Source organism: Cimex lectularius, unplaced genomic scaffold (genome assembly GCF_000648675.2).
Source record: "Cimex lectularius strain Harlan isolate CLEC.00 unplaced genomic scaffold, Clec_2.1 scaffold99, whole genome shotgun sequence".
Taxonomy (NCBI): domain Eukaryota; kingdom Metazoa; phylum Arthropoda; class Insecta; order Hemiptera; family Cimicidae; genus Cimex; species Cimex lectularius.
Window position 1 is genome coordinate 324,480 of NW_019392713.1, and position 26,670 is coordinate 351,149.

The 26,670-nt window shown below is 34.3% G+C and overlaps 1 protein-coding gene across 1 annotated transcript in view; it reads left to right on the plus strand.

The window, feature by feature from the left end:
* The window catches only part of LOC106673069 (M-phase inducer phosphatase-like), a 124,416-nt gene that overhangs the window by 12,150 nt on the left and 85,596 nt on the right, over positions 1 to 26,670 (plus strand). The window contains exon 3 of the mRNA XM_014405008.2: positions 20,485 to 20,524. Coding sequence (XP_014260494.1) covers positions 20,485 to 20,524 — 40 coding nt within the window. The remainder of the gene's footprint in view (positions 1 to 20,484; positions 20,525 to 26,670) is intronic.

A 26,670-nucleotide genomic window follows, 5' to 3' on the forward strand; every position in this document is an offset into this window, starting at 1 on the left:
CAAAACTCAAGTGAACCCAAATTGAATTTGTAGTTAATTTTCTCTTCTGGCCCGCCTTACTGGCATACATTGTGCCACGATTTCTATCTATCTTTTTTTCCTTTTTTTTAAATTATGTGACTTCATAGAAGGTTATTATATTTTGTTTCATGTAAATTATTCTAAGGGGACACCAGTCCCAGAATAAAGTTATTTTTCTTCTTCTTCTTCTTCTTAGTTTGATCGTCTCCTATCACCTTGGTTTATCCATGCTTGCTGTTTTTATATCTCTACTGATAGTCGATTGTCTAATTATTGTGCCACTTAGGCTCGATAAATAATATATATATATATATATATATATATATATATATATGCAGTATATCCATCGTAACTATTATTTCATCTCTCACTGTTAGAATCAATTAGGGAACAATTTAAAGTGACATGTTTATTGTTGGGAAGAGTTGATAAAGTCGTTTTCCAGGTGAAACCCGGCACCTGTGGAAAGTCATGAAGTCAGGTAGAATCTTGGGATAGATCAAGGGTTTTTTTATAGTGCGCGCGAGTGTTTTCACACAAACGCACACGTAAGAAATGCTGTAAGTAAATCATAAACAAACGATGGGCAGGTGCTGCAAAACTGGGTCAGATCTAAACTCTTTCCCATATTAAGGATCTATTTCGTTATTTTTTTTAAATCTTTCTGAGCCTTAATTAAAATAAAATTTGAGTGATAGCGGTTCAAAGCTGCATTTTCTGAAATAGTACAGATACCCCGTGAAGCCTAGCAAATTTGGTCGAAAACAATAATAAAAAAATGTTCTGAGAGTAAAAGTTTTTTTTTTCTATTTTTGATTAACAAATAAAATGATTATTTTATCAGGCGTGAGGTAGTAACTATAATGCTGAAAAATAACTTCGTTAGATAGACAACTAATAGATAGCGCCATAAAATCAATACTAAAAATAAATAACATGTATATTTTTGGTAGACGGATTGGTCATCCAAGTTGTAAAATACTTGTATAAATCTTTTGTATATTGTGTACAATTTCGAACTTCTAAGGTATGGTATTATTATGATTATCAATTGGGGGGGGGGTTGATTTTTACCTATTTTGATTAAATAAAACTTTATTTTAAGCCGTATCATATGCTGTTAAATTCATCCAAAATATGTGGTATAATATTCTCTTCAAATTAACCCAATGTGCAGGCCAAGAATGAAAATAAAATTTAAAACTTGTATAAATATTAATTGTAAGGTATGGTAATTAACATGACGTACGTATAGATAGATTTACATAGAGGAACTAAACGTGAAAATGAGTTAAAGTTTGTAATTTGTATCAAAATAATTGGCGACTCTTCTCCCTTTCATAATTCATAATTGGGATGTCTATTACCTTTCATTAACTATAAGTATGGAATTTGAAAACCGGAGATATAAAAATTTTACGTCGAGGACGGTAGGGTAAAGGTTCACCAAAGTATCGTCTTAATTTACTATCATGGGCCGTGTTGATTTGATGTTTGAAACCTTTGAGAACAGATCCATTCCATGGTGCAATCGTCCACCCTCTATTTATCACCCATTTATTACTAAAAACATTTCCACTCCAGCCTCTATGTTGGTAGAAGCTGTATAAAAATTATAAACATCAATTGTGATTTGATAAGCAGTTTAGCCTAGTTTTTCATACGCAGCTCAACATTAGAATTGATTTAATTCATACATAGTTCATTTTGGTGGGTTGGCGTTGGCGTGATAGCCAAAAGTGGTCGTTCACGTAATCTTTTTCACTAATTTTTTTGCAGATTTTTCTTTAGGCGTGCACTGCAATAAAACTCGGTAACCATTTTCTACATCACTATCAACTCATAGACCTAAATAACATTGGTTCAACGGTATATAATAATGTGCATCGTACGTTTTCATATACGATGCATTCCTTCGAATATATATTTGCACGAAAAGGGAAAGCCAGGTTTGTCGGTTTGAGAAGCAGCTGTGTTTTGACGGTTTAATTAAAAAAACAAAATCGGGTGATTAGTACAACCCAGGTGTGTAGTATTACCCTTTCATCCTTTAGTTTACATTTTTTACCTATTTACTTCAAAAATTAACCCTTAAAAACTTGATCACACTTGTCCAGTTTTATTTTTTATATGTGCTATTATTCATAATTTACGGTCGAATATTCTACAGATTTTAACTATGACCATCTTTAACTCTACAACCCATTACTGGTTCCTAGCTGCCTGATTTTAAATGTGTAAGATAGAATAGTGTATGATGTGGGGCATGTACCGTTAAAACTTTTAAAGATGACATATTTATTACATGTTGTAAAAATGTCTGAAGAATTAAAAAAAGTAAATAGTTAATTCATTGAAGATATCGAAGGTTGATGTCAAATTTGTAGATGTTTCAGATAAACATCATTGCCCTGGGAGAAAATTGAATAATCTTTGTAACTTTCAATTAGTTTCATTGTCAGTCATGTTTATTTAAGTCAGGCACTGTTAAGATGACAAATTGATGAACAGAACTATTTTGTTGTTCTTCTCTTTTGACGTCATCTGGATACATCTTTTCTTTATTTAAATTGTTGTGGGTTGATGTTATTATTTATTAGAACTATTCCTCTTCACGGTTATGTCCTCCTGATCCATACAATTTGAGTAAATAAACAAAGATATTACCGTAATACGGCATTAAATTTTGTAATTGCCAATAAGATATGTTAAACGATTTTTTGTACTGGACTGTTAAGTAGTGAACACAACTTTAAATGAAGATGAAACAAAACCTAGAAGCCCTACCACCAGGTCATATGAACAACACTTCCAAACCAGAATTCAGAACTAATAATATCCATATTTTGCAGAGGAAAAATCCACTTTTCACCTACGGCTCTCCACCTGTAGGCTTCCTTTTCCGATTAATTTTAATAGACAGGGCTTAGTGGCTGATGTGAATTTGGTAGGCATCCTGCCGACGATTAGGCGGACCTGCTGCGTGGGAGACGGAGCGGAACCAGTTAAAGGGACAGTTGTCTTGGCCCGGGCACGTGGTGTTCCGCGCTCTGCATGCTTGGCTGATCCCTGGCCGTCGTTACTCAACCGTTATCAACGGCGCAATGGAACCATTTACATATGATATTAGTAAAATATATGAGAACGACGGAAGAATCGGTTCATGGACGAGGTGGATGTTAACGATTATTAAAAAAACGTTCTGTCGCTGGTACAAAATGCGATCACACAGAAATATCTGTGTGATATTTGAATACAAAACTCAATACCGAAAGTAGTAAAATGCTGAAACTGTCTCGTAAAACCAGTGATAATATTAAGACGATGTAGACCGGTGACGATCAACTTACACCTCGATAAACGATAGATCAGTTGTGCATTACTAGCCTAAATTAGTCTATACATATATAATATATTTGGTAGGATCGGGGATGTGGTCCAAAGAATGTTCTGGTGTTGAAACTACGCCAAACTTTCAGTGTTTTATTTCACCTTCCCCAGGGTTTATTCTCTGCCAAGGTTTAAAATGTTTTTTTTTCTTTTCCTTTTCAACATGTATAGATATTTTTCACTCTTTTTGTCATTTCTTATTCTAAGTACAATCTGTTCAATAAATAAATAAATAGATAAATAAATGGCAATTATTACAACCTATTGTAGCAGAAAAAATCAACGTAAAAAAGTTTTACATTCTTTGGACACAATCCTACCAAATATATTGTTGAATAACAGCTGGTCGATCACCTTTACATCATTTATACATCTACACCCTATCATGAGTTTCTAAAGCAAGATAATCCGAATTTTAGTTGTTCATACAACTTAGACACAGGGGCCGTGAACTAATGGGTATAAAAAACACGCAAATAAATAAATTTAATGTTTAAAAGAGCTTAATCAGGCTTAAAATAGTAATAAAAGCAATAAAAATATTTAATTGGCGGCAAGTGTTTTATTTTATTTTTATCAATTTATGAGGGTCATACCGTAGACTGAATAATAATATAGTATATGATGAACATTAACAAGATTTGTCAAACTACTGTCCTGTGATAACGAACGGACAAACTTTTGTTTACATCTGGCATTAAATTACGAGAAGATCAAATTTGGAACTCAGGTGGTGTTTTTCTGGAGATAATTTAACGCCGTTTTACAGTTAGATGTGTAATGAGCAATTTAGAAGTGAAAACGAAGCAACCAATTCAAATATCCATGAGTTAAGTTTATTTGCGCTGACGAAAGAGAAAAGTCGTCGGATGTCAGATGGAAACGATTGTTGTTTGGTTTATTCGTTTCTACACATTTTCTTGAGGCGGAGAACCGTTTGAACGAAACTTGCTGATCCAACAAAAATTTTTTCTAGTCTTTTTGAAACTTCGTTACCATGAAATCGGTTCATACAGACTTCGACAACTTGCAACTCAAGCGGACGATTTCAATTTTTGTGTATTGTTTATTTTAATATTATATACTTTATATATAAATATATACATACTTTATTTAAATAAAGCACTGGTGTGCTCTGGGGAAATAGATTCTCAGTCCCAGGGCGCACTGGATAGAGGGGAATGAAGAGGCTGATAAACTTGAAAATGGGGGTCCTTCCGGCAACACCAGTAGGACCAAAAAACTTCTGCCAAATTTGAAATTTACGTAGAAAAGTGAATGTATAAATAGTACGTAAATTAATAGTGTCACTACCATCGGAGATTATTTCTGTCATAAAAGAGTAGCAATTGCCGAACGGATCAAGTTTCTCATAATTGGTGAAACAATACTACAAGCAAAATACTCAGTAAAAAAATCTCGTCTAAATGTACTAGAAATTAATGGTTCCAGTTCGGTAAGGGCTCGGTAGTAAATGTACAGGGCAATATGTAAGAAACGAATCTTTTTTTAATGTAACATTAAAGGGGGAGGGGGTGAGAGAGAGAGAGAGAGAGAGAGAGAGAGAGAGAGAGAGAGAGNGAGAGTGAGAGAGAGTGGGAGGGGGAAACGACAGTACTTATTATTTGGTACTGTGAAGCCTCAAGAAAGGAAAGGTGTCTACTCTTGTGAAAAGAAAAGTTGAATCCATCAAATATAGTTGAGGAGTCACTCACTGTCAAGGCTATTAAGCCTGAAACTAGATAGTGAGCTATAACACATACGAGGAGGAGCGCAACAGTCCTACTCATGGACACTGCGCAAAAGCTTTTCAGACACCTAATTAATTTTTTGTTTTGTTTGTAACGCCGATGTTTGCTTTGCACAGATTTTGTAGTAGATTCTTCGTTTCAGAAGGGGGGAGGGTTAACTGTTCTTTTAAGCCTCATTCCGATTTAACTATTTAAATAAAAGGGCAAAATTTTCATTTTCGTATAGCCATTGTGCAAAATAATGTAGGCCCCAGTCAATTTCCCCTGTCTCCGTTGCTTGAAGTAAGAAAAGAAGTGCTTCAAAATATGTGTGCGAAATTGCGTGAGATAATCCGTTATTAACCACATATGGTGGTTTGGTATGCCATCTTTTCAATAGTTAAGACTTGTACACTTTTACAGCTTAACCAAATTTCCATGCATCTATGATTTTGTAAAAATATTTTGGAATCTTTTTTAATGTTGTATATATAATATTCATGGTATTTCTTCTCAAAGAGATACTCCCAAGAGCTCACCGGTCTCTTATCTCAAAATGGGACGACCGTTGTTGGGTCACGGATTTGGACCAAACGTTTTTCGGAGAGTCTACACTGTAAAATATCGGACACCACTTCTTATGGATAGGCCCTCGTTTCGCCAAATTGTTGTTTGAATGTTAAAATTTTTCGTTTTTAAATTTTTTCAAAAAATTTTTGTTTCGCCTTTCTGCTTGCTCAAATCAACTATGTGAATATACCATTTTACCATATTTTTTATATACATTGTAATAAAAATATAGTAAAAGCTTCAAAGTTTATCAATAATCAAAAACTTTCTAATAACCACATATTTTTCAAGTAAACAAGACTTACATTTTTTCGTGAAACTAATGCGAAATTTCGTTTTTGTACCTTTAGAAACCCTCTCAATATAAATTTATCGATTTTTTTACCTCTATTATTTTTCTATTTTTGAGAAGTCGTAATCGGAATATCCGATTGAAACGACTATAATTCCAAAACGGCTACAAGGATTTGAACATCAACCAGACCATTTGGAAGAGGACATAACTTTTTGACGTATGCACTATTAAAATCTATAAAATATTTCTATAAGAAAATAGACAAAATATCAGAATTATTTGTCAGAAATTAATTTCGTTATTTAAATGGAAATAATAATCCGATGTTGATGATCAACCATGAAAATCTATCCACTCGCTTTTGAGAAAAATCATGTTAGAGCGTACACTAGGAATGTCAGGCTGATCGAAGCTACATATATATATATATATAGCCCACCATCCTCCGTCCCCTTGTCAGTGACATGGGCAGGCCTAACTTTCTTCTTTGAATCTTCTTCATCAGCAGATTTGCGTAATTGTGGAGGGAGGGTGTATGAATGGATCGAGGTGGAAGTGGGCTTGCCGAGCCGTTGGGCTTCCGCCGGAAGCACCGCTACGGGTCGAGCACGTGCTGCGGGTGCGGGGGCCGGGACCTTTTAAATCCACCCCCGGCACCTGTTCCGCGACAGCAACAGTCTTCGTTAGCTAATCTACCGGCCATTACGACTTTGATTGTTTAACGTCAATCGTTTAACAACAAACATCAATTTATAATATAGTTAATTGATATTCGACCGATTTGTATTTGGTAAATAAAAAGGGTAAATTACCTCTTTGTAATATCAGTGGTACTCGATAGGTCAAAATGTTTTCTATTCAAAATCACCTTAGTCTTGGTTGAATTTCATTAGATCCTTGTTTTAGGCAATATTAATTAAATTAGGACCGGTTGAGAAACAATTTTGGCAAGAACGTGAGCTAAAAAGGAAGAAAGTCACTTTTCCTCAAAAAATTGAATGAAAAGGAAGGGGCAAACATGCTTTACGCCTTACGATAATAAAACAAGCCTTCGTACCATCGTACCCATATAGATGGCCGTCTATTTACTTCAGTCCCATTCAGAGAAGGGGCCATGAATGAAGAGAAGCAAACCCTAGGCCGTTTGTGCTGTCGTACTGAGCAAATACAATAGTACATACACGAATTGGAACCTGTGAGGACAACAGGGACGTCTCTGACCTAAGAGATATTGACAAAAAAAATCCGTTTACGAGAACTTCAATACTTACCAAAAAAACTATTTTTATTGGCATATGTTCTGTTTAACTAATTAGTATGTAATTTATTAAAAATAATTATGTAACCACAATTGAATAACGGACATAGCAAATAATCATTACAAGCTCTTGTTTCCAATGTAATGACGAAAAAGGAATGTGCCAGTCGTACTGTTGTAATACTTTGCGTAGTTTACACAGAAAACGGAGAAAATGGCAATAGCAGTAACAGGTTAAACATCTGATCTATGGTTTAGAAGTTTCTAGTCATTCTTGTGTGCCTATCCTCGCTAGTTTAGTCTGTCTTCGTCATCTTCAGTGCTAAGTCTGCGAATTATTTAAGCAGTAGTGCCACCAAAATGAATACTAACTAACCATAAGGCCGAAACGCGTCTGACAGTCCAATTTGATAATATGTCAGTTAATAATGGACTTTTTTGTGATTAAGTATATTTTTTTAAACTCGAGTTTGTGGAGAATGTTAAAACGCAAGTTCAAACTTTTAAATCCAATATCGGGAGGAACTGGCTGAAAGGAGACGTTGAAACTGCGTAAATGTTTAAAGCGATCGGCTGATCGCTTACAGAATGGTTTAGTTAACCCCAAACAGGACCCCCTGCGTTTCTGTACATCCCTTTGACGGGACCCTTGCAAGTTTCAGACGTCTTTTGAAAACGAAGAAGAAGACCCCACCGAAATGCGCCCCTCGGGTTCGTTGAGACGGCGGAGGGTCATAGCCCTACCCGGCCACCCTTATCTTTTTATGCACTTATCGCTCCCTATTCTCCGTCCTTCTCCGGTATCTGGTTTACCAACGGAAATCTCGTGCCCTGAGTCCAACCAGGGAAACATCCCTCCGCTAACATATTCATATCTTTCCCCAACGAAAACCCATTGTGCTCGTAACTTGCTAAGTAATTTAAAAACATCTTACCTGAGAGAAGGCGATTTTAATGATACACACAAGGTGTGCTGGAATGGCATACCTTCTTATTCCGAGTGGCCTTATTCTTACATACAGGAAAAATTATTATTACAACGTGTTTTTCCAAACTAATAGGACTGTAAAGAAATGGGTAAAATTAATGAACCGTTAAACAAATTACAGGAGGCATGAATAAATGTAATAGAAATTTGGCTTAAAAAAAATACAATCAATTGTAGTACGACTATTCAATATCAGTTTCTTTTCTATGAAATATGCCAATTTTACTGGTCTACAACGCACCATAAACATTAATGGTGAAATCAAAATAACTAATTTTGTTAATTGTTTCATTCGTTGCATTTTGGCAGTAATAGTATTCGTTTTGTATATAATATTTATAATGTGTTGAATTAAATTCCTGTTTTCTATACAGAGGTATTTGAAGTACTTAAAATTTGAAAAATGCTAGACGAAATAAAGAATATTTATTGTGTGTCAAATATGAAATGTCTGGTTTTTTATTTTTAAGTAAAGGTGAAAATTTACTAACAATCTTTCAATTAATTATTCTTTCCATGTAAGGTCTTGGTTGAGATAAAAAAGTCAGTGTCCCGAGCAGGATTCCAATCCACGACCTTCGGCTAAATGCGCCGCTATTCTACCACTTGAGGTATAGACAGAGTAGCGGCGTATTTAGCCGAAGGTCGTGGGTTCGAATCCTGCTCGTGACACTGACTTTTTTATTTCAAACAAGACCTTACATGGAAAGAATAATTAATTGAACGATGTAACTTGGTCAATTCACCACTAAAACGTAAATGAATTAATATTTACTAACAATATAAAATATATTTCATTCAAAGTATTTACCATATTTTCATCATTAACTATGTTTCTACATAATTAGGTTTTCTATATATGCTTGAAAATTTTTGATGAAATAAAATCGGAAAAGGCTTTTGGAGTATTAGATTCATTTGCAATAATTTTTCCGCAAATCAAATTTTTTTTAAGTTTCGTATAAATAATTGATCAATTATTGATGGTCTGTAATAGGCAGGCCAAGAGAATGATGGTTGTGCAAGGATTTTATGAAGTTTCTGTTTTCAATGTTAAAAGCACATTTCTGAAGACAAACAGTTTGAGCCCTGAAGATGATCTCAATAAAGATCGAAACGTTGGCACGATAAAGGAAATGTTTTTCTGAAACCTACATCACACCAGACCGCATCTCACGATTTCTGAATAGGTAAAAGTATCGACCACTTTTTCACTCACAAAGATTCTGGATGGTCTTGAAGAAAAAAGAAAATTTAGTTGCTACTGCCAAGCCTTCGAAAATGTATGATAATGAATCGCAGTATGGTCTGTCAAGTCCAAAAATTACTAAAAAAATCCCATTTCACCAATTTAAATAAAAAAATTGTCAGAGGCGCACTCCAATTGCTCCCATGGCCCACCGGGGTCCCCATCGCTAGCGCAGTGCGAGAAAACAGACACAAAAAGGCCATTGGGAATTGTGTGTGTATGTGTTTTTATTGTTAAATTGATTCATTGGAAGGTTGGAACTCCATGAAACCACCCGGTGAGCCAAATTCAAATTCCTTTCTCTATAAACAGAAATAATTTCCTTTGCCTTCTTTTATTTTAAAAAAGAATGCAAAGAAATAAATTTTCGTATAAAAAAGAAAAAAATTAATCGTTTTTTGATAAGGTAAATTAAAATAGTTTTTATATAAACTTTTTGTATTTCATTTATGTTAAGTTGTTACCATACCTTGATCCAGAGTATTCGGGAAGGATTTTCCAGTAAGGGTCCTTGAATTTGTTCACATTTGTTATTGAACCATTGACATTCTCGTGCAGCAGGACTGTTGACTGTTTCCTTCCTCATCAGATAAGAAAAATGTATGCCTGAATTAGTCCCCATTTTTACCAGTGATCAGTAATTTTCTTTCGGATTAAATTTATTTTTTGTCACGTGACCAGATGGCTGATTGAATGTAACCTATGACCTGGTTACGTCAGATCATCTTGCGCCCATAAACTGCTAATTTTTTTACGTGCAAATACTAATAGAGCAATCAAGCGAAACGCAAATATCTTAAAATTTCAACTGCTTACGTTTCTTGAGCGCTGTAGGAAAGTTGTCGTTCCACTAGTGCAAATATTTTCTGCAAGTCTGACGGTATTATAGCGTGATGAACTATAAACCAAACCACCGAAGATGGCAAAATGTCTAAATGACAGTCCAACTGGCAAGATAGGCAGATCAGAATGAATAATTAATAAGTAAAATTTAAATGTAAAAAAGAAGGTAATTAATAGAGAAATAACATGTAGTTATTACTGATTGTACACACTTTGCTGACAACAACAGTTTACTTTCTAATTCCATTTAAAGCGTTATAATAACAAAAATTTACATTTCACCTGGGAAGGCCTAATAATTTTCTCAATTGATTTCTGAAGCCAGTTTGACAAATGCAATCATACTCTTCCTAGCTCTCGCCATCCTTGCCAAGGGTCCGTGAAACAAAAGAGTTTCAGAAGAAAAGGGATAAATCCCCCTTCAATGTTTTAATTAACTGTTAAATTCCCGGAGGGGCGGCGTGGAAACCTGTTTTGGCAAGGACGTTCTTGGGGTTCAACGTATTGCTATTTGCCCCACTCTTCTTCTTCTTCTTCACCTGTGCTTTCTCCATTTAGCTGGGGTGCGGTGATGCACTTGTCATTTTCATTATTCTGTCGCCTCAAGGCTTCGAAAATGGCGTAATCGCCTCCCTGTCCAGGGTATCTGTCCTCTTTGATTGAGAAACTCAATCTCCTCTCCTTCAACATCAACCCGTTCTACCGACTAACGGAAAATGTAATGATTTAAAATGATATTCCTCATATATCGAATCACATTAATTATTCTCGTTAATTAGATCAATCATTCGTAAAGTTATTATGTAATGTACTATATTATATTGTACTGTATGAGGGTTAGTTAAATTTCGTTAGTGGCCGTGGCATCTTGCTCTTCTTTTTTTAATGCTAGGGGCTGAATAGAAAAGGGATTACAATAGAATTTGTGGATGAAAAAAATTCATTAATATTTAACAATTGAACAACGGGTCGAAAAGAGATTTAACAAGCTTGTTTAATAAAACAAAGAAAGTGAATTAATCAATCAACTATTAATAACATTGCCTATTACCAATTCTTAGTTGATTGTTGACGAAAAGTTCTAATCGCATTCATGCATTCCAAAGCAATTTACTTACGCGGTAAAGAGTAGTCACTATTATGTGGACTTACTACAATATAAGAAAACCGTTGTTACAAAAAAAATAAATAAATAAATAAACTCTAAACCAGTAACTCGTCTAAATAATATTTCTAGATCAATTTATTGGAATTCTATGGGAACAACCGAGTTCCCCGGCACAAAGAAAATATCATTTATGTTACTCAATTTTTAAAAGTTTTACATGCTGCTCATCCGATCTAGAATAATTTGTGCGTATTGAGTTTATTTATTATCTCCTCCCCCGGCTCGAGCCAGATCCTTTGAACAGTCAGACATTGACTTTTCTCACGGCTAGCTCTGTCTAGGGGAAGGGTCGCTTGTTGAAACTAGTTCATAGTGGACTCGTCCATGAACTACTGGATTGTCTGCTTTTTTACCCTTGGTGTCAGTTAGAAGGCCGTTCGAGGACGCTCTGGATAAATAGGGCATGGTCTCTGTAAGCTAAACGGCCATTGACCAACGAAAACTCATAGAGAAACAACATAAGCTGTTTAGGTCGGTCATATGTAATCTAACTTCCTGAATAAATAAAATTTTTGTTTATAATATTTAAGACAACCATTTGTAAACAAGTTGAATAGCCTATGAAGAACCGCAGTTGTTTTGTTACTAAGTTGGCGTGACGAGTTTAAATTAGCTTAGAATCTATCTAACCACACCCCCCAATTACGTTGTTCCAGGGAATTAGGGTATCCTTTTTAATCCGTTTAAAAAGATAGTTCCTACTCACAGTAAGTTGTTTTTAACGATCCGGATTTCGAGCTTATAGCTCATCATCAGGTTGAAGGAGTTCCACAACCAGTCTTTCGACATGAACTAATAGAAATGATGAATTGTGGAGTGAGTGCGGTGTTCTATGCTTTTAAAAAGATAGTCCCTACTCACAGTAAGTTGTTTTTAACGATCCGGATTATGCGATGATTATGATGACTTTGATTATGATTATTGTTGGGCGTCCTTTGAATGAATAAAATAACATGGGTTTGCGGAACTTAGGTTTGATTTTACACTTATTAAAATACATAAAGCATTTTTTTAAGGCATAAATACATGGTTAGCAACAGTGTCAATTATGAAGATCTTAAAACTCACTGTAAAATTAAAAATGTAAGAAAACTACATATAAAATATTCTAAATAAAAACAATCGGAAATCAACTTAAAAACCATAGCAAACTATAAAAAATAAATAACAGCGTTTTTTAAAAAACATATAAACAGCTCAAAACATATACCCAATTGTGAAAAACCACATGTTTTATATTAAAAAAACTTTTAAAAGGCAGATCTTATNTGACACATGTATAATAACAGTTATATAAAAAAGTAAAAAAATCTTATGCAAAAAACTGATTACAACCAAATGTCCTTATTGTAATAACTAACTAATTATAAAATACATATAGTAATATAATAAAATAGCTTACAATTAATTGGTCAAGCGGACCAAGAAATTAGTAATATAATAGCTCTAAATAACACATACCTTCATACTTCAATAAACTATTGTAGTCAAGTGTAATATTTTTAATGAGATATGTCATGCAATTCTGTGTTATGGCTGTCAAATGTATTTATAGACCAACATGAATTTAGGTAGATGTATACGCTTAAGCTTCACTACTCCTACATAGTGAAAGTTCTGATGTCTCACGATACTAGAAACTCAAAAATGTCCACTTAGGCTTAATAAAGCCTAACATTTCATGGTCCTTAGACAACCAATGTGACCGGCACTATTATTTGTCTGTTTTTATTAGTCAAATTAAAAATCAACATCACGAAGATGGGTTAAATTGATTAATTAATTTATTTTTATAAGAAATAGTATAAAGAATACTAAAAAATTAGATTCCTAAAATAAAAAATCCCTTAACATACTGCGCACTAAATGAATAATAGGCAACTTTCTTCCAGTTTTGGCCATGGGGGCCTTGTCGGCAATTAAACATTTTGTGAAAGGAAATAATTAAATATTAAGAATATTAGATTTTTTTACATTAACAACCTACATTATATATGCACAATGGCCTAAAATCTTTTAATAAAACTAAAAATTAAGAAAAGTTATATAAAAAATAAGGTAAGTTAAAGTAAAATCTTGTTTTTCTATTGAAAATTATTATATTTATTTAAAAATAGAATTTGTTGTTGCTGATGATATGTAAATCCCCGAAATATCCAAGATTTTATTTAACAAAATGTTTTTTAACAAATACCACAATTTATATTTAAAAAACAACAACAATAACCAATAAGTCTTTTATAAATTTGATGTTCATTCACACTATAATAAAAATCTGTGTCGTATGACGTCATGTTAAATAATGCACTATGAACTATGTAAATCTTGGGGTGCCTCGAGTGTTGTATTTCATGAATTATAAACATGAACGAAAAATGATGTTTTTTGGGTAGCTACTGAAACACGTAGCTGGGGAATTCGTACCGATTTGGAAATTAGACTTTTGAAGACTCTCAAAAATTAATAGACTGCTTTCTTCAGTTAATGTCATGATCGGAAGCCAAATTGGTTTTTAAAAACAATTAATTAAGGTTTTCAGTTGATATAAAAAGTCAGTGGCACGAGCGGGATTCGAACCCACCATCTTCGGCTTGATAAGCCGCTGTTCTACCACTTGAGCTATCGTGACCTCGATCCACTCGGACACCAACTTCCCATCTCAACCACACCTTTTTTGGTGTCCGAGTGGATCGAGGTCACGATAGCTCAAGTGGTAGAGCAGCGGCGTATCAAGACGAAGATCGTGGGTTCGAATCCCGCTCGTGCCATTGACTTTTTTATCTCAACTGAAAACCTTAATTAATTGGTCAAGCGGACCACGAAACTAGTTAATTTTAAAAACAATGTGGTCAATGTTCTTATTCGTGTAGGCTTTAGAACAACATATTCACTAGGCCCTATTTTTCTACACTTGTTCACTTGGAATACATACTTAACACTCGATCTGTCTTTTTGCTTAAGGGAAATTAGTTGGAAAACGGTTTATCTCTCCAATTTCAGCAGCATATGCCGCAATCCGAGCCAACTGGCAATGGAATTTCTGAAATGGAAATGTGACATGTGTTGTTTTCTCGAATTCTCAGATTTTACCTGTGTATGCCTACCTGTCGAGAATCGGCATGCCTTAGGAGAAGGGCTTTTTTTTAACTTGGAAGTCTACCCGAAAATCGTTATACCTATCTGGTAATACTACAAGAAATAAATTGCTAGGTTGTGTTAACGATCGGTCTCAACCGTTGATTCATTTCCATAGACTGGCTGAAAAGCCGTACAGGGGGCATATGTCGGCCCCGTCAAGCGGAACTCCGACACTTACAGTTTTAGTGTAAACCATAAAATTGTTCACATTTTTCTGAACAATGGTATTCCTAGAAATGATAAATGATGGAGTGAGTGCGGTGTTCAATTCACTTCTACAACCACGTCTCTCGACATGAATTGCCAAAGTGAANCCGGATCGTTGCAAAACAACTTACTGTGAGTAGGAACTATCCTTTTTAAAAAGTAATGGTATTCCTTTCTTGTTATACTTACTCATGTGAAAAATATGTTTCGGCCATAATTGCTCAGGTTTTAAGATTCCTTTCGCGGGGTTTCACAATATATTTATACAACCTACATATCGATCCTCCTGTGTTGATTGGCCCAACAGTTTTATGTATAACGACTGTACAATCACTGACAAAATAAAAACACCTCTCTGGTCAAGACAAGATGTCAATCGATCGCTAATTTGTTTCAGCTTCGGTGTGAAAGAATCACAGTTCTCCCAAGGTTCAGTGTTAAAACCGCCATACTTGTCCAAAGGGCGATTCTCGTACGTAAAAAATATTTGTACATTTTTTCATCGTTAATGTGATCTAAGCGCGTTAGTTTTTTTTTTTGTCCGAGCGAGTGGATCATCCTCCTAACGGCTAAATAGCACGTGCTACCACCCCACTTGGTTGTAAAACGAGAATAAAAAACATTAACTGATTTTCTACACCGAGGTGGGGTTCGAACGGACAGGTGAGATGCCGATTGTTTATCCCGCCTCATCACCCCCAACCGCTCGGAGATCGCAATGCCATTTTACTTTCAGTACAGTTATGTTGACATACGCTTTCTGAATTTCTGATCACTTAACGGAGAAAGTGAAAATTGTATAACGTTTGCTCATCATATTTTGATAACCATTTAAAAATAAATCGATGTTTTTAAGATAAGATCGTAGCACTTTTCTTTTCTTGGACTGTTTGATTTTTCGATGGATAATTGTTTAAAAATATACTAAATTTATCATTCCAGATCCTCTATCGATCAGAATGCTTAGGCGCATTTGTTCTCAAACCGACTGTTCCAAACAGGCACTGTCTCAGCGTCCTCGGCTAGACTTCCAGTAGAAGGTTTCTTTCGGAAATGAGGCTTTCTGAGAAATCTTATTCTGCCAACCTCTACATTTATTTGCTCTCGACCGTTAAGTTCCAGTAGTAGTATGGGTTCAAAGGTGGAACTTTGCCTATCTCCAATATCGGCGCTTTCGCGTAACGGCGTCTCTCCGAAGGAATTGGCGAAGGAAAGTCACAGTTTACATTATAACATTTTGACATTTTTTCTGTATGCCAAAATTGTATTTGGCCTGTTCTTTTCCTTCCGTTTCGGTCAAATGTTCAGTTTTTACAATTTCTTACGTTGTTGGAATTTCTATTTGTGTTGTCAATCTGTACGTGACGATTTATTTATTTTTTAAAGAAAATTACAAAAGGTAAAAACAAAGCAAATCCAATTATAATTATTTAGAAAATTATACTTTAGAGTATAAAAAAACCATAGGGATATTATATTAGTAGTGTGATCCTGTGGTCTGGGGGGTGATAAACCTATGTTTGATTGTCTGCCATCTTGGTCTTTCTATCCTCCTTGATTTTTACCAGTCAGGCGCGTTTCATCTTCAGTGTTTGGATGATTTTTGTAGTGCGAGGTTTTCGTGGATTGTGTGTGGAGCTATGTGTGATTGATGGATTAAGTTTTTTTTAAAGTTGTTTTAGTCGGTCTTTTTGATCTTCGATCCTTTTAATTTGTGTAATATTTTAAAAGGTGTAAATGATGTTTGTGAGTTATTGTTAATTTGTGAATTTATGAATTTTTTAATGTTCAATGTGTTCTGTTTGCATATTTCTAAGTTTTTAATATCTTCGTTTTGTCCTTTTTTACGCTGTGTAGTACTTTCATAATTGTTTGCATTGGCGATGGTTCTTAATTGTTTTCTATTTGGTGGGTCGCGTAATTCGATTTTCCTTTGTTGCCCCTAAATAATTTGATATGTTCCTTCTATCTGTCTTTAATTTTTCTTCCTGTCTGTACGATGTATTTGACTCCACATTCGTGTGTTATTCCGTTTTTCTAGTTAGTCCATATATGTCTGTCGATATTTTGTCTTAGTAATTTTCCTATTTTTTCCTGGATTTTAGCGCTGTATTTATGCTTAATTTGTGGAATTAGTTAGTTTGTACTTTTTTCTTACAGGCCCAATACTAAAAGAGTTCCGATTAAACTCGTTTCTTAAGGTTAAACTGAACTACCAGGAATATTTGGCAAACCTAATTAGAAAAATCGATGTACCCTATTTCAATTTGTCAAGCAAGAATTAAGATATAGAAATAATTTAATAATATAATTTAAATATTAATTGTACGTTGCTTTTTAAATTATTGTATTAGGTATGCTGGGGATATATTGTAACTATTTATTTATTTAATTATTTAACTGTTTATTTATTTAAAAAATTAATTATCATATTGCTTTGCTGTAACATATTGCAGTTGATTATTTTTATTTATTTATATATTTATTAAATAAATCATTTAATTTATTTGATAGTTTACTTAGCATATTAATTTGATGAAATCAAATGTATTGTTGTATTTCTTAATTTACTTGAGTAAATTCAGCAGATGAGCATAAGTTCATGTCTGAAATGACATGTTAAAGCCTCAGGAAAAAGACATTTTGTGATTAAAAAATACTGTCTCTCTCTCACTCTCATTCTATCTCTATCATATATTTCAGTGCTGCCATTTTGTGTCGGGTTGGGTGGTTTGAGTCTGCTTGTATGATATTGTCAGTTGCTGTTGGTTTTCTGTGTTGTTGGATATTTATAATGTAGGTTGTTTCATTTTCTGCGGTGCATTTTATGTTTTTGTGTAGTGAATTCAGTCGGTCAGTATGAAGTTTACGCTATTGTTGTTGTTGATGTTTACTATTGGGAGTATGTTGTATACGTATCAGTATATGTGTGTGATTTGTTTTGCCATAATTTCGGGGAAGTATTTCTGTTCAAAATTTTGTGTTCCTCACTGAAGATGGCGCAATGCCGAAACGCGTTTGAATAACTTAAAACAACACGAGTGGCGACAGACCCATTAAGTGACCCTGTGCCGGTTGAACAGATCTTCAAAATTTTCTAAAAATACTTCTGCCAGTATTATATTGGTATTTAATGTCTTAATAAAATAGATTGTAGTTTCAACAACAATCTACTTTACAATTTACCAATGAAATTACGAAAAGCTGGATGGTAGAGATGGATAAACAGAATCAATTAATTTCGTTGAAGACTAAAACTTTCTTTCGACGTTATAAACGGCTAATTTCTCATTCGGAACAAGACTGTTCCCTTGAATGTCACGGTGAGAGCCCGATTAAAGAGCATAACGCCCCAGTGTTTTACTGGTAAGTTACATATGGCTAAGTACCTTATGTTTTCTTAACCGGCGACTTGTGATTATTTTTGGGATCTAGTCCGTTATTTCGACTGGGCGTTTTATACTTTTTTAGTCTTACATCTTTATTTAATTATTACAGTTGTTCACACGTTATTGAATATGTTACGTCATTAATACGTTCTGAGACTTTTAGTCAATATTTCAGTTTATTGTTTATATACAATAAGCATATTTTCTTCGATAATTCCAACTATAAGAAAGACTGGTGCACGATGTAAATAGACATCAGTTGAAGCATAAGTAAGCATTGTTTACAATTTTTGTCGATCGGTTGGTTAAGGGAAATTGATTATTCAGTATAAATCGATTTTTTTATTGTTTTGACTATCAAATAACATTCATCAGTTGGGAGTGCTCCAATTTTTCGTTGTGAATCACTTCCAATTAATTACTACATCTATTACTTTTATATGTCGGTCTTTTTCATTAAATGCTCAGGCCTGATCGAAGATAGGTAATGAAGAGTGATTTCTGCTGGCGTAATGATTTTGAATTTTTAACCACATTTTAGGGATGGTTCGTACAAAAGAATAATTCAACAAACGTAAACAGTTTATTATATAGAGGGGCAATTGAAAGAAAACATGAAAACCATGGTCGGTAAAACTACAGCGCCGAACCGTTGGAGTTGTGATGGCTTAGCCTAGTGGTAACGCCGTAAATTTTCTCTTCGTTCAGCTCCAGTCGAAATTCTGTGTACCATTATTTATTAACTTCTACCCTTTTATTTCTTTGGTTTGGAAATAATTATAAAAAATACATAATTGGTCTTTACATAATTTTTACGTAGAATCTGAATTTGAAGTCAAATTTTTTTTTCAACGTACGATACGTACCCAGGGCTCAGCAATTTTTTTTCAAATGAGAAGGTATCATTTTGAATATTGAATTAAATTCTATGACTTGTGCGAAGATTTTATTTCGGACATTTTTATTGTAGAGTTTGTTGTTTAAGATTTATTAGGGTTTAAAAAAAGTCCAAATTTTATTTATTTCAAACGTCATTCAGTTACTTCTTAATAACTTAATTGAATTAATTACTAATTACCAATTGTAACTATTAATAACTAATTAGTTAATTACTAACGTTACGAGTTGGGCTCCATGCTAATTTTGTGTATTTATAGTTCGCAAATGTATTCACTCCTTAATATGTTCCATTTACAAAAACATTGGCAAGGTCATCGATTTGCTAAATTTATAGACATTGTTTACTTTTTACTTGGCCCGAGGAGGGATCCTCATTACCGATATCCATGCTAGAATCTTGTATTTATTTTCCTTTTTTATTTATTCATTGAGATAGAATATTAAGGTTGAAGGAAACCAGGTATTCCGCGACAGTTTGATTTATTTACAGATATCGTTTCGGGCTATAAAGCTCATCATCAGCATTCATTTATTAATAAATTTTACCAAGCGTAGAATTTCGAGATATGACCGTCAGTACTCAAAACGGTTCATCTTCAAAGTTAGACATAAAACCTAAAGATTACTGTGAGCCGAATGCAATATGCCGAATGTTTGTGGACAACGGAAAATCACATATATAAGGAAAATATCAGCCGTATTAAAATCGAGTTGGGGCAAGTTGCCTTGTAAAAGGAAGAAAGGGCCGAAAAAACTTGTTACCGTGTGGCTGCAAGTTTTTTATTTATTAAAAAAAAGAGTTTTTATTTATTTAATTTATTTGTTATGGCTCTCACCAATGGCTTTTAGCGAATTCAAAATGTTATAGTACTTTCTTTTCCGTACTAGCGAACTTCTTTGAAATGTTAGCGGCCTATAGTTCACGTCATTAATATAGTTCCTTTTTCATTTTTCTAGAACATTAATTATTATGTAACTTGTGATGACCGTTGAATATAATTGTGGTGTTCGTATCGGTGGTGATGGGAATATCGGTCAATGGTTGTTGGAAAGAAAACAACAATAACAAAGATTCGAAGTCGTTTTCTTTCCAACAACCATTGACCGATATTCCCATCACCACCAATACGAACACCAGAATTAATTATTATATTCATTTATTCTTATATTTTATCACTTTACAATTAATTTATCCAAACTTTCAATTTTATTTAATGTGTGTTCCGTTTCCTTGTCCGTGACACTAATGGATGGTAGTTGGACGTTAAGTCCTTATATCACAGGAATTATTTTATTTAAATTTTACTGTGAGCATTAAATTCATATTTTTTTTTTCAGTGAATACTCCGTCCACTCCTAAACTGGCACCAAGAAAAAAGTGAGTTTTTACAATTTAAATTTAACATTCTTATGGTTGATTTTTGTTGTCGTTTTTCTACGAAATCTGAAAGGTCGCTCTATTAAAACTGTCGAGCCCCACTCTCATTTCGGGTTTATGAATGAACCTGGTTCCTTTTATATGTCCCTTACACCTTTACTGCCTTCATCCTTTTTAGGGGCTGTCTTTTAAACAAGCCGCTCTTCGAACTTTCTTACCATAAAGTCTTTAATATTTTCTGCTTAAGATCAACAAATCACACGTGAGAACGGTTTTGATTTTTTGCGTGGAATAACTAGTAAATTTTTGATCTTAATGAAATTTAAAGATAATCTCTAAAAGAAGGAAAGTCATTTCTCAGCAATTGTGTTATTCTGTAGAGCTCTCCACGGAAGTTTATAGAATATAGTTATCAAATTATTAAAATTCAAAAACAAAGTAAGGATATTTGATTTGAGGTGTATGTGTAATAATACAAAACGATATAAATAAATATAATTACTTGATTACAGGTGAGTAAGATATAAATTTTGTTTTTAGCGTTTGTATTTGTTTGAATAAAATCCTAGTTTACAAAGTAAAAAGCGATTATTTTGTCAACCAGTGAGCAGTAGAAAGATATAAATGTATTTAAGAATTTTATGCTTGATTTCGCTTTTCTAACTAGATGTAGATGAAGAATTCGTTGAAATGGATTTGTGTTGTGACCGGTCCGATGTCTTGTTTTGTCCGCTGTGAGGACCTCGAAATACTATACTCTACAAGTCCTTCCTTATTTAAGGTGTCTTTTTACGCTACTCTAGAAACCCCGGACATGGAATCTTCACTGGATCATCCTCTTATGCCTCTGAATAATAGCTGGGAAGCTATTTGTAAGATGGCAGCTAATTTATAACGTCTGCCAATTGTGCTTCATAAAACTGCCCTTTCTCCATGTTTTTCAAGTTGTGAAAATGGTGGTTGTCTTCAATTTTTCAACTTAATCGTTACTGCCACCGGCGCTCCCTATTTTCTTCGTTAGGAAATCAATTAAAATTCACTACCATTATAGTTTCAATTTGATAAGAAGTGTTCAATCTAAATTAAAAAATAGAAAGTGTCCTTTAAATTTATTTCTTCTTAATAGTTTAAAACACACACTTTTTTAAAAAGCGATTTCGCTTCCCACTTTCTTGCTAAAATTTCGTTAAAAATATTAAATATTTCGTTAAAGAGAATTTCGTTTTTACAATGTAGATTATAGGGTTTTTTTTAGTGCTGCCGTTGTAATCGCGTTAATTTATTATTCATGAAAATAGAGATAGAAAAGTAGCTTTTCGTTGTCAATACAATAGTAAAGTGTGTGATAAAACAGACGAAAATGGCTGAACCTTTTTATTTATTTATTTATTTTTTTGGGGGGTAAGGTAAAAAAAAACAACCCCCAAAAACTTCGGTCATCAACATGGAGATGAAATTTTTTACAAGTAATGTAACCATGCAGTATTTCGGTTTTTATACCAATTGTATTTTATTATTTTATATTATTTTATTATTATTTATAAATTCCATCAAAATTAATTTGATGCACATACTTTTTACTATTCTTGGTTTTATTGAATATTTATTAGATTGTTTCCAAATGCAAAACAACCGAATTTCAAACTGTACAATAATAATGATAGTTACTTACACAACGCAATATCAGTTTTTCATTGGGTGTTATAGGGTACAGATTTCGGTTGTATGATTCTTTGTAAATACCATCTTTGATTTTACCCAGCATGAAGTGAAATTGTTCAACAGAAAAAGGGAAAAGTTCTGAGAACCTTTAAGGACCTTAAACTCGTAGTATAGTTGCATCGTGCCGCATATTTATTTTTGTTTAACAATATTTTCGCGTGGGCATATTGTGTTATATGTAACTTCCCAACGTCCTCGGTCTCTCAAAGGTCATGTTGCAATGAGTGTAATATTCTTTGCTGCACTCATTTTACCTTTACCAACTGTTTAGCAAACGTTCTGTCAATCAGAGTTTACCTGTACTTTAAACAATAATGAATACTACGACCAAGAACCTTTAGAACAGGACAGCGAAAATTTTATCAAATTTTTTTTCGCTACATAGAAGACGTGATTGTCAGAAAATCATTACCATTACTATGGTATTTTAGGGATTTCAGTGTTTAAGGTTGACATTGGGGGCGTCGGTGGCCGCAACGGTTTAGGCGTTGGACACGGCGCTCATCACTGTAAGGTAAAGGTCCCGGGTGCGAATCCAGCGGCCCTGCATTCGAACCCAACATTCTTAGAAATGAGTTTTTTTCTCAAAAACACCGGCACTTGAGGGTTTGAGGGTTTATTCTGCTGTTGCGACCCCTCGAAAAAAAAATTGTGGTGTTTAGTGACCGATAGTGAATGATTATTGGGAGATCGTGAGATGCGGTCTGGTGGGATGTAGGTTTTAGAAAAAGATTTACTTTATCGTGCTGCGAGCCCTGAAGATGATCTCAATAAAGATCGAAACGTTGGCACGATAAAGAAAATCTTTTTCTAAAACCTACGTCACACCAGACCGCATCTCACGATCTCCAAATAATAAACAAAAAGTTTCGAAGTTTCGGATTCGAACCCCTCTTGTGACACTGATTTTTTTATCTCAACCAATACCTTAAATACAGATTAATTAATTGAAAGATATTATTTGGTCAAGCGGACCACGAAAACTATTGAATTTAATAAACAAAAAGGTTGACATTAGATAATGTACTTTATTTCCGTATCATTAGTAAATCCAAAAAGCCTACCTTTTTACATTTACGCAAATCATGCATATTTTTTAAAAACAAAATTGTAGATCGGTGTTTCTTTCAATACTTTATATCAGTACTAATGGTAATCCTAAATTTCTATGAAACTGAATAAATTGAGTGGCACATTTGTATTGGTTTTCTTTCTTAACTACTCATTAAAAAATGATTATATTTATAAAATGATATTCTGTAGAAATTTACGACCTCTTGTGTCATTTATTGTTTATTCTTAAATTCTCTGGTCAAAAGTAGGGAAGTTCGTATACGATTGTTACTTAGGAGTCGGTCGTTTGTACAGGATGGAAAATTAGTGCGGTTAACCCTTTTTTCACCGGGACATTCCGAGAAAGCATTTTCTCAATTATATTGTCCTTAAGATCTAGACTGATGATACGTTCCTCGCGTGAAAGAGCGAGGACCACACCCAATATCTCTATTTTTGACAGATAACGAAGGCGCCCATCGTACCTGAGCCAGAGTGGACAAATTGTTGAGTATGGCCGTTGTGCTCTTGTGTGTGGGCATTGCAATTAATAGAGAAAGGAGTCGGTCGCCACCCTAGTTTTCAGGTCGGAAGGCCTTCCAAACTTGTAAAGTCCGGGTGACAGGTCGGCGCCTCCTTGTTGCTATGTGCACTCTCTTCTACGTTTTGCATTTTTAAGGCGAACCGACTGTTTTAATACTTGTTACTGTCCTATTTTTCGATGTATCTCTCGATGTAAGCATTAATTGGCCATGTTTCTGACTTTTAAAATAAAGTACTATAAACGAAAATACAAAATTATGATGAGAGTTAAAAATTTAAAAATGTCGCCCTTTTTTATCCTTTTGGTCGACAAATTATTATTAACAAGGGGGTTGTTTAATTGATGTACATTTCAAGGGGAAAAAGAAAACCTGTCTTGGGGCGGAAATCAGAAGGCTGGAAGGGTCCTTTATGTTAACATATGATAGTCGTTTGCTGGAGAAAAACACACAACAATAGGCGGGAAGGAAGCCCTCCCAGGCACTTGACCCCACAAAGCTGAAGAAGCGCTGGGACCTTTAAAAATCGTTCACAATTATGTTCCACCGACTTCGAACCGACAATGGGTTTTGTACGAATGCAATGACAAACAATTTAGTCTTGAGCCAGTAGTTTAAACCCAATTTAATTTGTCAAGTTGTTGTAAATAAATAAATAAACATTTTCCTTATAATAAAAAAGTTAAAGAGCTAATTTTTGACCGCCTCATGACAGAATGTGTCACCTCATGTGAATTCTTAATTATTCACACCAAAAGCATAACAACTAGCCTAGCAACTTAATATCATAACCATAAGGTCAATGTACAGTCATTGCAAGTGAGACGGCAACAAAATGAGCTGGTTCTTTTCCATAAATTACATAATTCGTATAAATGAAGAATCCCTCTTATCAATTATGTCGCATATCCTTCCGAGTTCCCATTATATTCCACATAACAAAACCATCTTCTACATGATCCCTTAAACAATATTGTCCGAATTCCCCAATGATACAGACCCATATTATATATACCTTTCCTTAGTTATCTACTCTCATCATTAATAAATTATAAGAATCTTAACATGGCTTTAGACCCTTTCTTCGTTTCACGTTTTATTGCCTAGTTCGGGACCGATACCGGTACCTCTTTTCAAATCTTGTGAAGGGGAACGGTATGGTCCCGAAATACATATATGTAGGTAATAAAATGTAAAATGAAGAAAGAGGTTGAGACATTCAATAAGTACCCCATCACATGAAAAACAACTAGGAGTTTCATCTTCACTTTTAATACTATATATTAAAGTTAATGGTCCGATTGACCGAGTGACATTATTCAAATAATTAATCTTTATGTAAGGTATTGGTTGAGGTGAAAAAGTCAGTGGCACGAGCGGGATTCGAACCCTAACCTTCGGCTAAATATGCCTCTGCTCTACCACTTGAGCTATTGTGACTTCGATCCACTCGGACACCAACTTCCCATCTCAACCCACCTTTCGAATTTTCCCTCCTTTTTGCCATTTTTCAATGGCCCTCCGCTCATGACACTGACTTTTTTATCACAACCAATACCTTACATAAAGATTAATTAATTAATACTATAGGTGTGTTGTTTTTCATAAAATATGTGGAAAAATTTGTATTTGTAAAACATTGACAAAATCAATAAATTTCCATGCTTTTAGATGGAGATCACATTTTATTTTTTGTTGTTTTCTATATTTGTAATTGGATTGTGGTATAATAAATAATATAAATAAATAATTACTCATAAATAACATGGGCTAAAAAACAGAATTTGTTTTTCCAAAAATTAATTTGAGCTCCTACTTTAGTGTTTTCTATTCGTTCTAGGTAACGTTGTCGAAAAACTAAAAAATTCGTATTTAGTATTCAAGTTTTTAGATAGTTTTTATCGGTGCAAAAGAAATTCAGTCGGGCCGTCTAAAAAGGCGACCCTGTATACGGCGTTCAGGGTGGGCTAAACCAACATCGCTCTCCTAAAACTCAACTTTTAGCTACAGATAATGGAAAAACTCGAAACTCTCATCATGTTTTTTGCTCTGCAGTAAATAACATTGATAAAATCCTCAGATCACACACACACACACACACACACACACACACACACACACACACACACACACACACACACACACACACACACACACACACACACACACATCACACGTATATAATATATGTGTGTTTATATACATACATATATAAGTTACATCCGCAACGGCTGCTTCTGTCATCATAATAGATCCTGCAGACTCAGCAACTCTACAGAGGCTATATTAGACCCTCTCCCACAATTTTTCAAGGGAGACACATACACAGACTCCGACTCGGAGTTGAACCGCATCTTAATCACGACGGAGAACGTTTAAAAATCATCGACCAGGATATCGCCGAGGAAAAACTACTATAAGGAGTCTTCCTCATCAATCCAAACAACAGTCAAATAATATATCGAGAAAACACCTGTCTAGATCCTCTGGGCAACCAAATATCTTGGTAAACGTTGATGTAAATTTCCACGTCACTAAGATGTCAAAGTTCAAAGTGCATCTTCAGGAATTAAATCTGCAAAACACACCATCCAACGTCATCGTGGATCGTAAAAATAACGTTTTCTTAACTGCAATGAGTTTCAGCAATCTGGTAATCATCATAACATAATAAAATATATAGAACAACTTTCTAAAACTAAGGAAATATCAAAAGTCTAAAAACATTTCGTACAAGTATGTTTATTTCCGGTTTTTCGATTTTGAACTACTGGTTGAGTCGAGAGTTGCGAGTTAGCGAATGAAGCCTGTCGACTAGTTCAACTTGAT